The 11,989-nt window shown below is 28.5% G+C and overlaps 2 protein-coding genes across 2 annotated transcripts; one reads left to right on the top strand and one right to left on the bottom strand.

Moving 5' to 3' along the window:
* Nucleotides 1-2,599: 2,599 nt before the first annotated feature.
* Nucleotides 2,600-5,709, top strand: LOC112690797 (probable tyrosyl-DNA phosphodiesterase). The gene is given in 10 exon segments (XM_025564889.1): nucleotides 2,600-3,054; nucleotides 3,628-3,730; nucleotides 4,151-4,162; nucleotides 4,164-4,268; nucleotides 4,339-4,434; nucleotides 4,494-4,661; nucleotides 4,725-4,977; nucleotides 5,038-5,153; nucleotides 5,230-5,439; nucleotides 5,518-5,709. Coding segments are annotated over 10 exon segments (1,371 nt in total). The 5' UTR covers nucleotides 2,600-2,879; the 3' UTR covers nucleotides 5,651-5,709.
* Nucleotides 5,710-8,123: 2,414 nt separating this feature from the next.
* Nucleotides 8,124-11,928, bottom strand: LOC112690798 (the record flags this gene model as incomplete). The annotated part of the gene is given in 6 exon segments (XM_025564890.1): nucleotides 8,124-8,497; nucleotides 8,821-8,979; nucleotides 9,060-9,414; nucleotides 9,493-9,906; nucleotides 9,986-10,396; nucleotides 11,884-11,928. Coding segments are annotated over 3 exon segments (672 nt in total). The 3' UTR covers nucleotides 8,124-8,497; nucleotides 8,821-8,979; nucleotides 9,060-9,343.
* Nucleotides 11,929-11,989: the final 61 nt, after the last annotated feature.

The following is an 11,989-nucleotide window of genomic DNA, read 5'->3' as shown; positions in this document are numbered from 1 at the left end:
GGGGAACAGGAATATATTTTGTCATCGCTGTATTTAAAATAAAATCTTAGAAGCATTTGGTACATAAAAAGCAACAAAAAAGACTTAAATAAAATACTTAATTTTATTTGTAGATATATGTATAACAATAATAAATAGTATATTTTTAATGATTTTATTATACTTAATTAAAAAAGTTTAAATTTAAATTTAAAGAATTAATTTCATAGGAGGGGGGGGGGTACGATAATTTATTGTCCTGAATATCTTAATACGGGATCGCTCTAATGGTATTGGGGTGAATATTAATCGTATTCGTGAGTGGGTAAATAATCTACCGGAGTAAATAATTCTTTGTCTCCTCATTTAAAAGTTAAAAGAGAACTATTTTTACGTACTCATAATATAAATTGTTTTGTGAATATTTACTTTTCGGCAGATACGCCGTAGTAAGATACGCATCGCACCTAAATAAAAAATACATTTCATCTATGATTATAATAATCTAATGGATACAAGTACAGAACCAGTGGGTGGGGGTTATAAGGGCTGGAAGGCCTCTCTCCCAAAAAACCAAGATTAGATCTTTCGTGTTTATTTATATATATAATAAATAATATATACAATAAAACAAAAGAGATTAAACATTGTTTTTAATAATTAACAATAACTAATGAAGTTCCAATTGCAATGAATAAATAGCTTTTGTTATTTTTTAGCTGTGTACGCAGAGGTATCGAAAAAAAATTGTAAATAATCTAGTCAATAGCCACTCAATTTATAACTTACAACCCACCTCTCATATAATAATTTCCAATAAATATATTTAACAACAGTATAATATACTGTTATATTATATTATACTAAGAATTATTGATTTAATAATATTATAAAATTATTGCTATGATTAAATAATAAATGGAGTTCAAGAATAGTGTTTTAAATATCCAATTTTCTTCCTATTTATAGAAATTCGTTATCGCCGATCGACGTACCATAGTGTGTGAGAAAGTAGTTTCTTGGAGACTGTTACTATTAACAGTAATTATGCTTAGGTTAAGCATTTTTACAAAGAGCTCTAGAAATAATATTATTTTAACTTATAAATTTATAATATTTTAAGAAAGCTAATTTATAGAATTATTTTTAATTTTATGAATTTATTAACGATGCAACGGGATCACCTTATGGGAAGGGAGGAAGTAGTTTGCCTAAGATTTTTTTAATACCATTTACATTTTTGGTTGGTGGGTCCCATTTTATATTTGACTTTAGGGTTCCCAAGTGTTTAGTTGCGCCACTAACTGTGTATTATCTTTTTGTCCTTTCAAAAAATGACCCCCTCAATTATAATTCTAGAAATAAAAACGGATACATTACCAAGAATCCTATGATAAATTAATATCCGCCTAAAAAATGCTACAGATTGTAAATAATTGAGTAGATCGGTGCGATTCAATAGCTTTGAAAGAGTAATTTGATAGTAGGGTAAAGTGGTTTAATGAAGATGATTGAACGAAAAATGTTCATGACACTGTTTTGTTCGAGATATAGTTATATTATAATAGATATAGATATAGATATAGATATAATAGATATATTATAATATTTAGATATATTTGTCACCGTTTTATTCGCATGTTGTATGTACACTAATTGATGCGCTCTCTAAGTCTCCTGGACGAAAAAAAAATAGAATATATTGAATTAATTAAATTAATCATAATAAATAATTTAATTAATTGGTTTGCTTTAGTAGTACCTTGTAATGTGTCGATTATATAATTTTATATTCCCTAATTAATATCCATTACAATATCTCGTATCAGTGGCGTAACCGAGGAAGGGCTAAGGGTGCTATACGAAAATGAACGAATACAGGTATTCTTCGCTAACAAGATACGGTAACTTCAAGGAAAAACTCTAATTACCTTAACTAGACTACCTACTAGTAAAATCTAACCTAACCTGCGGTTTTATTTGTATTCCTCAGATATTCTTTTTTAACGAAGGTTTTCAACAAATATGACTAACACTGACATTACATTCACACTAATACCTAGTCCTATAAAATCCATTTCATTCAGAATTTATAGTCTTGCACAAGATATAATTTTAACAGGAAAGATCAAAGCAACATCAAATCAGCTATCACCATAAGGTCCACAATTATTGTTGAAATACATTTAGAGACACTGATACATTTTTGAGAGCATCAGTATCAGTGTCACCTAATCAAAATATTGGTATATATTATATTAATTGTTTTATAATAGTAAAATAATTTTTAGACTATGAAATTAAATATATTATAAAGTAAGGCAGAGTACATACATAAAATACCATTTTATATGATTTATATATTATTTATACCTATAAGCGAAACATTCGCAGGTGATAGTCTTAAACAATAACCAAAGTGATAATGATTTATAATTTTAAAATGTAATCAGTAAAGCCGTTAAACACATAAAATACATAGACACAGGATTGCCTAATTCTTTGGCGTTAAATTCCTGGCAGTAAAAATTTTGATTCCGAACAGTTGGTGTATTATTATAAAATGTTATCTTATCATTTTTATCTCTTATCAATGAGGAGAACTGACCTAAGCCCGTGGGTCGCGCCTCCACGACCGGTGTACGTTATCTACTATATGTAACAATGATTAGGTAAATTACTTCAAGACCTGTGTATTATTTTATAATGACATTATAACTGTAATATTATTTTCTGTGGTGTCGATACAATTATAACTCTTGAATTGTTTTGTATTTGCCTAAATACCTAATGATATAAATTGTGGTGGTGCGGTATTCCGTGGCTTTCTGGTTGCTAACGTTTGAAAAACAGTAACGGCCTTGCAGTAGTTCGCTTACTGCCACTTGGAACGCCATACAATGTCTAGTTCTCAAAAGGAAATCAATCCGAATACATACACCAATAATGTATGGAAACATACCAAAGGAAAGGTCAACAGAAAGTTAGAGCGTGCCCAGCCGTACAGTTTTTTTTTGTCCTCAGTAGATCGTGTTTCAGAAACACATGTCGAAGACCTGACACTATCATTTACAGGTACTTAACTCTTACTCAGATACGATAGAATAACATGAGTATAGGTGTGCCCAGCCCTCGAAATGTTGTAAATGTGGCTCCACAATTTTAATAAGAATGTTAGAAAGAACAGAATTAAAAAAAAGAGTAAGAAGCGAGTATTTTGATCAGTACTTCTCAAATTAAATGTTATTTATTCTAAAATATTTGGTAAAAAGTATCTAAATTACATTTCACAATAGAAAAAAATAGAACTAAAATTGTTTTAAGTTTTTGAGCAAAAACTTATGATAACTTAACAGCTATAAAAGTACACATTATAAATAATTGAAACTATATGAGAAAAATATATGAGATTCAAGGAAAACATATTTGTGAGGACTAATATACTACCACATTAAATAAAAAGTTAAAAGTATATGTATTTAATTATTTAGACATTATAATTTATTATATATATCTTCACATTTTGTTGAGATAGGACTCAAAAGTATTGTTAGAGCCTTCTGAAATACAGGTTTGCACATGCTTATGAACATGAGCATGAAAGTATGTAAGAGTGGTTTGTATAATATGTATCCTATTGTATTTCAGAACTTTTAGACAAAAGTCTTGGCGACTTGGAAGATTCACTTCATATAAACTTCATAATTGAACTTGGTTGGCTCTATGCTCAGTATCGAATAACTGGTCAGAGGTAATATGACAAGTTCATTTTAATTAAAACTATTGTCTGGGTTTATACACCTTATGAAATATTTAAAAGAAACTTAAGATTTATATTATTTTGTATAAGAGTTACAGTTATTTAAAACTAAATTTTATATATGTGAACCTGCTAAATGAGCTTGACGGTTCTTTAAAAAAAAAAAATTAAAATAGAAACTTTATTAGAAAGAAATACTTTTTTTTTTTAATTTGAATAATTTGTTTTTAATTAATATAATGTGTGCAAATAATGATTTGTAAAATGCCAAATAAAAATGTAAAGTATTGTATTTTGGGGGTTCCTAAGTTTTTTCTTTTTCCATATCTTATGCTAAATATTTTGCTAAAATAAAGTTTTAATTTAAATTCCATGTTTAATTTGTTAATACTTTTGTTTTTTCTTATTAAGTGGAAAAAATGTCAATTATATTCCAATCTTCTGATTATGAGTTTGATGAAATGAAAAAAATACCAAATTTAAGTTTTCAAAATATAAAACTATCAAATCCATTTAATCATCACCATAGGTTAGTAACAATGTAAACATTTTAGTTTTTATTTAATATATGATAAAAATTTAATATTAGCAATTTTCAGTAAGTTATCAATGTTTGCTTATGCAGATGGAAGTATACGAATTGTAGTTATGACTGGAAATCTTCGGGAAGTAGAATTTATGAACATGACTCAAGGGTAAAAATATGAGTTTTTTTTTTTTAAATTTTTAATGTATCATTTATTTATTTATTTAGGTTTTGGGTAAGCCCAAAATTCCCATTGAAAAATGAAGATGATAAATCTGATGGTGACTCAAAAACTGGCTTTAAAAAAGATGTTTTGCGATATTTACATTATTATAATTTACCATTATTAAAACCTTGGATACAAAAAATTGAAAAAGCTGATCTCAGTAAAGCAAAGTAATTATTTATATTAATATACATTGTTACCAGAAATTAATATTGGAACTTTTTGGTGCATAGTGTTTTTTTTATTTCTAGTGTTCCAGGCAAACACTTTGAGCCTATGTGGGGTCATGTATACTTGAACAATATTCTGAAAACTCATGCTTGTATACCATCTGGTAAACCATCAGACTGGCCTATAATATCCCAAGCCTCATCTTTGGGGAGTTTTGGTGTTAGCGATAAAGACTGGTTACTATCAGAATTTGTAGAAAGCTTGTCTCAATCTACCCATTATAGCACTGAAAAAAATTCTGTAAACTTCAATTTGGTTAGATTAATAATTATTTGAAATATTAATATTACTTTAATAATCAGTTTTGTACTTCAGATTTTTCCAACCATGAAAAATATTTTAAATGGTTGGGATGGACGAGTAGGTGGTTTGTGTGTGCCATACACTGACAAAGTACACCAAAAACAAACATGGCTTAGAAACTATATGTAGTGAGTATTGAATTATAAAATTTATCATTATATTATAATATGATACGTCTTTTGTAACTTTATACATTTTATACAGTAAGTGGGTTTGTAATTCACGAAATCGATCAAAGAGCGTGCCACATATAAAGACCTACTGCCGGATTTCACCTTGTAATACAGAAATGTCTTGGTTCTTACTGACTAGTGCTAATTTATCAAAAGCTGCATGGGGTAAAAAATTAAAGTCGGATCGAAGTTACAGCATAAGTTTATATGAAGTTGGAGTTTTATTTTTACCTCAATTTTTTGGTATAATTATTAATTTTAAATTTTATATTAACCACTTTTATAAATTTATAATTGTTACAAATATTTTATTTTGGTAGACTGGATGTGATACATTTTCTATAAATCACAAACAACATGATGGTAGATCACCACCTTTTCCTATGCCTTTTGATCTGCCATTATCTCCATACTCAAGTACTGATCAGCCATGGCGAATGGATGTGTTTTAACGTATTATGTCAATAAATTATTATTATTTATTTAAGTTTTTAAATGCATTTGTATACAATAAAAGAATATTTTTAAAATTAAATATTAATATTTTCATATTTAATTTGCTTTAATATTATTTAACATGTGTTTTTTTAAGTTATTTTTACCTTCCAAACTGTGTTCCAATAAATTGTTTAATTTAATTAATATAACTTATGATTCTTAAGTTATGAACATTACATGGGATACCTCAGTACGATTTATTTTTCTACTATAAGTACTTACTAAAGTATAAAGAAACTAAATTGATGTATTCAAGGTGTCTCATGTTAATATAAATTATATTAAGTTATTTTTAAAGAAATCTGATATAAAAAATAATGTGTTTATTTATCAAATTGCATGTAACTATAGTTATCTGAAACAAATTTATAGCTCATATAGGTATTTCTAGGACCTCTAAAAAAGAAATATGTAAATTCTACAAGTGATGAGCCCTGCTAATTATTAATAAGTTATATGATATTATATTAATATAGATAAAAATCACAAATATACAATTCTCAAAAACATATAAAATATTTTTGCCATAAATAAGTTATTTTTAAATTAAAACCAATTGTGTTATGCTCATAAATATTTATTTAAAATGTTTATATTTATTAACAGCCAATATTGTCAGTAGACAAAATAGTCATAGCCCACTTGGGTTCAATTTTAGTTCCCTGAAAAATTATTCAAAGTTTAAAATTAAGTACATTCTTAAATATCATGTTACTTTTATTTTAAAATTTTAAAAAAATGTATAATACTTACCTATCTGTATTCATAAATTAAAAGATTGAATTCATTTCGGCATTTTGTATACTTTGGTACCTACTACCAGGGGTGTCCTTAGGGCAAGGCGAGCGAGGCCCTCACCTTGGGCTCTGCGCTCTCACCACAGTTGGACAGGACTTGCTTTCATGGATCATAGATACAATAAAAAAAAAGTTAAATTGATGAGAAAAAAAAATGTACAAATTGTTTTTTTTTCGTGTAAAATTGTTTATTAGGTATATAATTAATTTATTTACTTATTCATATTATTATAAGTGCAAGGTACTATATTTATTAAGATTGCTCACATTTGAGTTCCAATATGCAACTGACGTGTGATGGTGACATTTAAGGCTCCGCAATTTTACTCTACCCCGAACCCCACAACTCATCAGGACGGCCATGCCTACTACGTAATTATATTCATCAGTACCTAACTAATAATTTAATATCATGTATATGTATTCCTGTATTCAATAATATGATATTTATTATTTTCAATCATATTACTGGGTATTTATATAGATATTAAAATAATAATAACTTAATTTAAGTTAATTGAAAATGTTCATTAAATATAACATTTAACTTAACTGAATTAAAAAAAAAAAAAAAAAAAAATAGGTTAATTGTTAACTTAAAACTTTTTAAAATATTTTCCATCAACTTAACTCAGTTAAAAATTATCATTAACTTGTCCAGGCTTGTAAATATATAAACATATTTAAATACAGGACTTACTCTAAGGATTTTTACCTACTGCCCAAACACACTGAAAATTTTGTTTTATGAAATTTATTTGGATTATAACAATTAGCCCCTCCCCAAATAAATTGTATATTGATATTTTAAAATTTTGACCATCGCGTGGTAAAATATTTTAAAAAATACGGATATTTTCCGTTATACGTATACCACTATTTAAATTTAAATGTCGTAGATTAATCAATCATCGAAGTAGTAAAGATTGTAAACTTACATAATTATTACTTATTAGGTACTATGTTGGGTTTGTAAATTACACAAATTTCAAATACTCAAAAGAAATTCAATCATTCTATAGGAAAATTATATATTTGTAAGGTGCCCATATTCATAAAGTTAACTGCTTTTTAAAACTTGATTTTTCCTACTACCCAATTTTGATCTTACTGCCCGTTAGAATAAGACCTGTATAAATATAAAAGATCTAACGATACATTTATTGATAAATATATAAATACAAGAAGCGTATTAATATGATAGCATGATTTTTATCATTATGATTGCAGTATCAAATGATAAACAGTAATTCAAAGTGGAGTCGAGAAATATTTTACCCTAGGTGACTTTAGTTTTAGATCATTTGAAAATTAATTTATAAAAAAATTCCAATTTTTACAGAATTATTTAAGTTTTTTAAAAAAAAGTTTTTTTATTATTTTCATTACAAGATACTGGAAATGTAAATAGAAAATCTAAAGATGGAAATCAAAAGCTTGTCTCTTGCCCAAAAGTATTGATAGATAACAATAAAAATATGAACTTCGTGGATAATTTTGATCGTTTGAACAGTGACTATAAGTTTGACAGAAAAAGTATGAAATGGTATTTATGATTAATTTTTCATTTTGTTGAATATGCAATAACTAACTCGTATATCATACATAAAGAAATTGAAAATATGCCAAAATTTACCAATAAAGATTTTCATAGAAGTATTTATAATGATTTATTGACTAACAAAATAATAAGTACTGAAAATAAATCTTCACCAGCAATACCAAAAGCCCGACCTTCAGTAATATCATTAAAAAAACCAATTGTTATGGAAAGTATACGTAATGAGTCTTCAGCACATCAACCAACGTTCATGGAAAGGTAATGGAGGTGTCTATATAACAATAGACTGTTCTACGAATACAATTTCATGGAAGAAATTTTATTTTATTTCACAATTACAATTTCCACTTTATTTATTATAACCAGTAGCGTGTCATACATGTGTGCGATGTGTGCAAATGCCACGGGCCCTCGGCTTGGGGGCCCCATTTTTACTCAACGTTCTACAAAAAAAAAAAATAATTAAATAAATACAGTTATTTATGAAAAAATAAAAAATTGTTTTAAATTTCAAATGGTTCTCATTTACTCAATCTAAATTAGTATATCATTGTTATAAAATATAGATATTATATTTCTGTGATGTACTTTACTGTGACGGTGAATAAACGTTATTTATAGACAGGGACTGCGCGAGGGGGTGGGCAATAGGGGCAGTTGCCCAGGGCCCCGCGCCTTAAATTATAATTAAGGTCCCGCGGTTGTGATTTAACTGAACTTAAAATATTTTATTAATATAAATTATAAGATCCAACATTTATTTTACCCAGGGCATCGCAAACTCTAACACCGTCACTGTTTATAGCAATCCGTACCGGTGATTTTTTTCATTATCGCCTTGTCGCTTATGGGCCGTTGTATTATAATCATTATCTTCATATGTGCATATCAAGATGCATATGAAGGTTCATATGTGCATATCCACCTTGGTGCATAATATATATTATATAAACGTATATGTCATAGATAACACGATTAAATATTATCGCTACGTAAACGTATTACTTGATTGTATTTTTCTGTGATACTCGTAGTCTCGTGTCTCGTGTGTCGTCGTTTAGAGTCTATTCAAAATAATTTACAAAATACTCAATAAATAATTATACTCCATTAATTAATAATATGATGGCATCAAAATCTGCTAGTGATGTTGCAAAACGCAAAATAAAAAAACATGTTATTATATGCGAAGTAATTTATATTTTTAGTATCATCGTTTTTCAATAATCATTTCCATTAAACTTGTTTTTATTAGCGGAAGATTCTGTTCTCTCAAACGTTTCGTTGGATTATTTACCAACGTCAACAGGGGTAGGAAAATTCTTTACTAATAAAATTTCTTGTTTTGTTATCCATTCTTCTGAAATTCGAACACAATGAATTAGTAAATAACTATGTTAAAAGAGTTCAGCTTCATTTAGTTTACTTCCAAACTTACTTTTTTGTTTATCCACAGGAACTAAATATTTTACGATTGATTTCTTAAAAACATTGCCATTTTTATCTTCTTTTTTCACAGAAAGAACAATACGCACAGTTTCAGAACAGGTTCCTATTGTTGATGCACAAGTCTGAATAATTGGTGTGTTGGAAACATCGGAATATTCAACAGATTTTTGTGACTTCATATTTATATCCTTTTGTATAACATTGATATTATTGTGGTTTTCTTTTTTTGCGTCCATCGAAGAAGTATCTATTACTGAAAGGTCGACGATAGCAGAGTTTTGTTCTGATATATCTTTTCGGTGGACTTTTGACAAAATAACTGATTCTTCAGTCTTCTTATCAAAGGCAACTGAAGTAGGAGTGTCTTTTACTGTAGAACACTCTTGTGATATTATCGCATCTTCTGAAATTCAAACAAAATAATTGACCAAATAATAACGTTAAAATCAATTAGGCTTTATTTAGTTGGTTTACAAACTCACTTTTTTGTTTATTCATTGGAACCCATTTTACGAAAGATTTATTTACAACTTTTCCGTTCTTATCATTCTTTTTTACCGAAAGAACGATACGCACGGCTTCAGAACAGGTTCCTATTGTTGATGCACAAGACTGAATAATTGGTGTGTTAGAAACATCAGAATATTCAACAGATTTTTGTGATTTCATGTTTATATCCTTTTGAATAACATTAATTTTATTGTGGTTTTCCTTATTTGCGTCCGTCGAAGATGTATCTATTACTGAAAGGTCGACGATAGCAGAGTTTTGTTCTGATATATCTTTTCTGTGGACTTTTGATAAAATAACTGATTCTTCAGTCTTCTTACCAAAGGCAACCGAAGTAAGAGTGTCTTTTACTGTAGAACACTCTTGTGATATTACCGCTTCTTCTGAAATTCAAACAAAATAATTGAGCAAATAATATTAGCATTGTTATGGGCTACCACATATTCCTAGAAACATGTATAAATAGAATTGTGCATTACACAATATCACAGGTGTTACACACCTATATTTGATTATTTGGCCATAAACCAGTAATATATATTAAAAGATGTTATATATTATAATAAGGAATAATGCCGAAACAACAAGTCCTATGACGCCAATCGAGTCATATAAAAGAGGGATCAAAGTAAGTCGTAAGTTGTAGCGGATATTAAAAATGGGATTGACCATTTTTGACAAAATGACCACAATACAGATGAGTTCTAGTCACGGAACTACATGCAACTTCACGTCACTCTGTATCAGAATTTTTGTTAACACTTTTAAGTTATAAAATAAATGTATTAAACGTATTAAAAATCTCATGTTTATTAAAATTAAATACATCTTCGAATGCAATACTTGAAATCGAGCCGGTGGCACGTAACAGCATAAAATAAAACTGAATGAAATGACGGATTAAAACTCTTAAACCAATTATAGTAGCAAAACATCTGTTTGAATTTCGCAATGAACACTCTGCAATTGATCAAGTACACCATGTCCCTAACGTGATAAGCAAATGTCTTAAACGAATAAAATATTGTTGCAGTGTACTTTGGCGTAACACAGGTTTTTACAAAGACTGGCACATACTTGGGATGAAATTTTGGAATCTAATTTATGATGAGAGACAATAGTATGATAATAAGAAGATGATAATAAAGCGATATCATCAACATATGTTCCAACTACAGTATTTCCTGATGTGGGCAGGTCCAACGTGTATATGGTGTACAAGAATGGTACAATATCACTGCCTTGAGGTACACCAGCAGATATAGGATATTATGTTGAGTGTTGTAAGTCGTAGCGGATATTAAATAAGGGATTAGCGGGATAGGATTTAAGTATTAGGTATAATATGACTGCAAATATATATTTTTTTTAAGGAGAGCGTCGTATAAGATGGTATATAAAGCTTTCGCGACGTCTTGAAAGACTCCGGCACAATATTTTTTGGTCATCCGAAGAGATGATATTCGAAACCCGTTGAAGTTGATGGGAGGTGGAATGGTATGCTCGAAAGCCAAACTGGAAATCTGGGATACAGTTATTTTATTGGGCTATGTTGATAATTCACTTGAAAATGATTTTTTCAAGAACTTTACCCAACACAGGTGGTAAATTAATGATCCTTTACGAGGAGGGGATTTCTGGAGGCTCACCAGGTTTGTGTGCTAAGACAATAATAGATGATTTTCAGGTAGTTGGGAAGTACAATAAAGGAAGAGCTGCATTATAAATATGAGTTAGATTAGTTCGTTAATCTTTCATAGACAGATTTTTAATTGCTTTGTTGGTTATAAGGTCGTTTCCTGGGGATTAGTTAATTGCTGATTAACAGATATTTTAATGACATCTATGAGTGGCGATTGCTTCGACTTACCATTACATTCAGTAATTGCAGTTTCAAAAAGTATTTTTGAATAATCTAAAATATAAAAGTATTTTTGTAATTTTTTAAGCATAATTGATATAAATATTTTTCTCTC

The sequence above is a fragment of the Sipha flava genome, unplaced genomic scaffold (genome assembly GCF_003268045.1).
Source record: "Sipha flava isolate LNK unplaced genomic scaffold, YSA_version1 52185_pilon_pilon, whole genome shotgun sequence".
NCBI lineage: Eukaryota > Metazoa > Arthropoda > Insecta > Hemiptera > Aphididae > Sipha > Sipha flava.
Note: the sequence above shows the minus strand (reverse complement) of the source record. Positions and strands in the feature narration are given on the sequence as shown.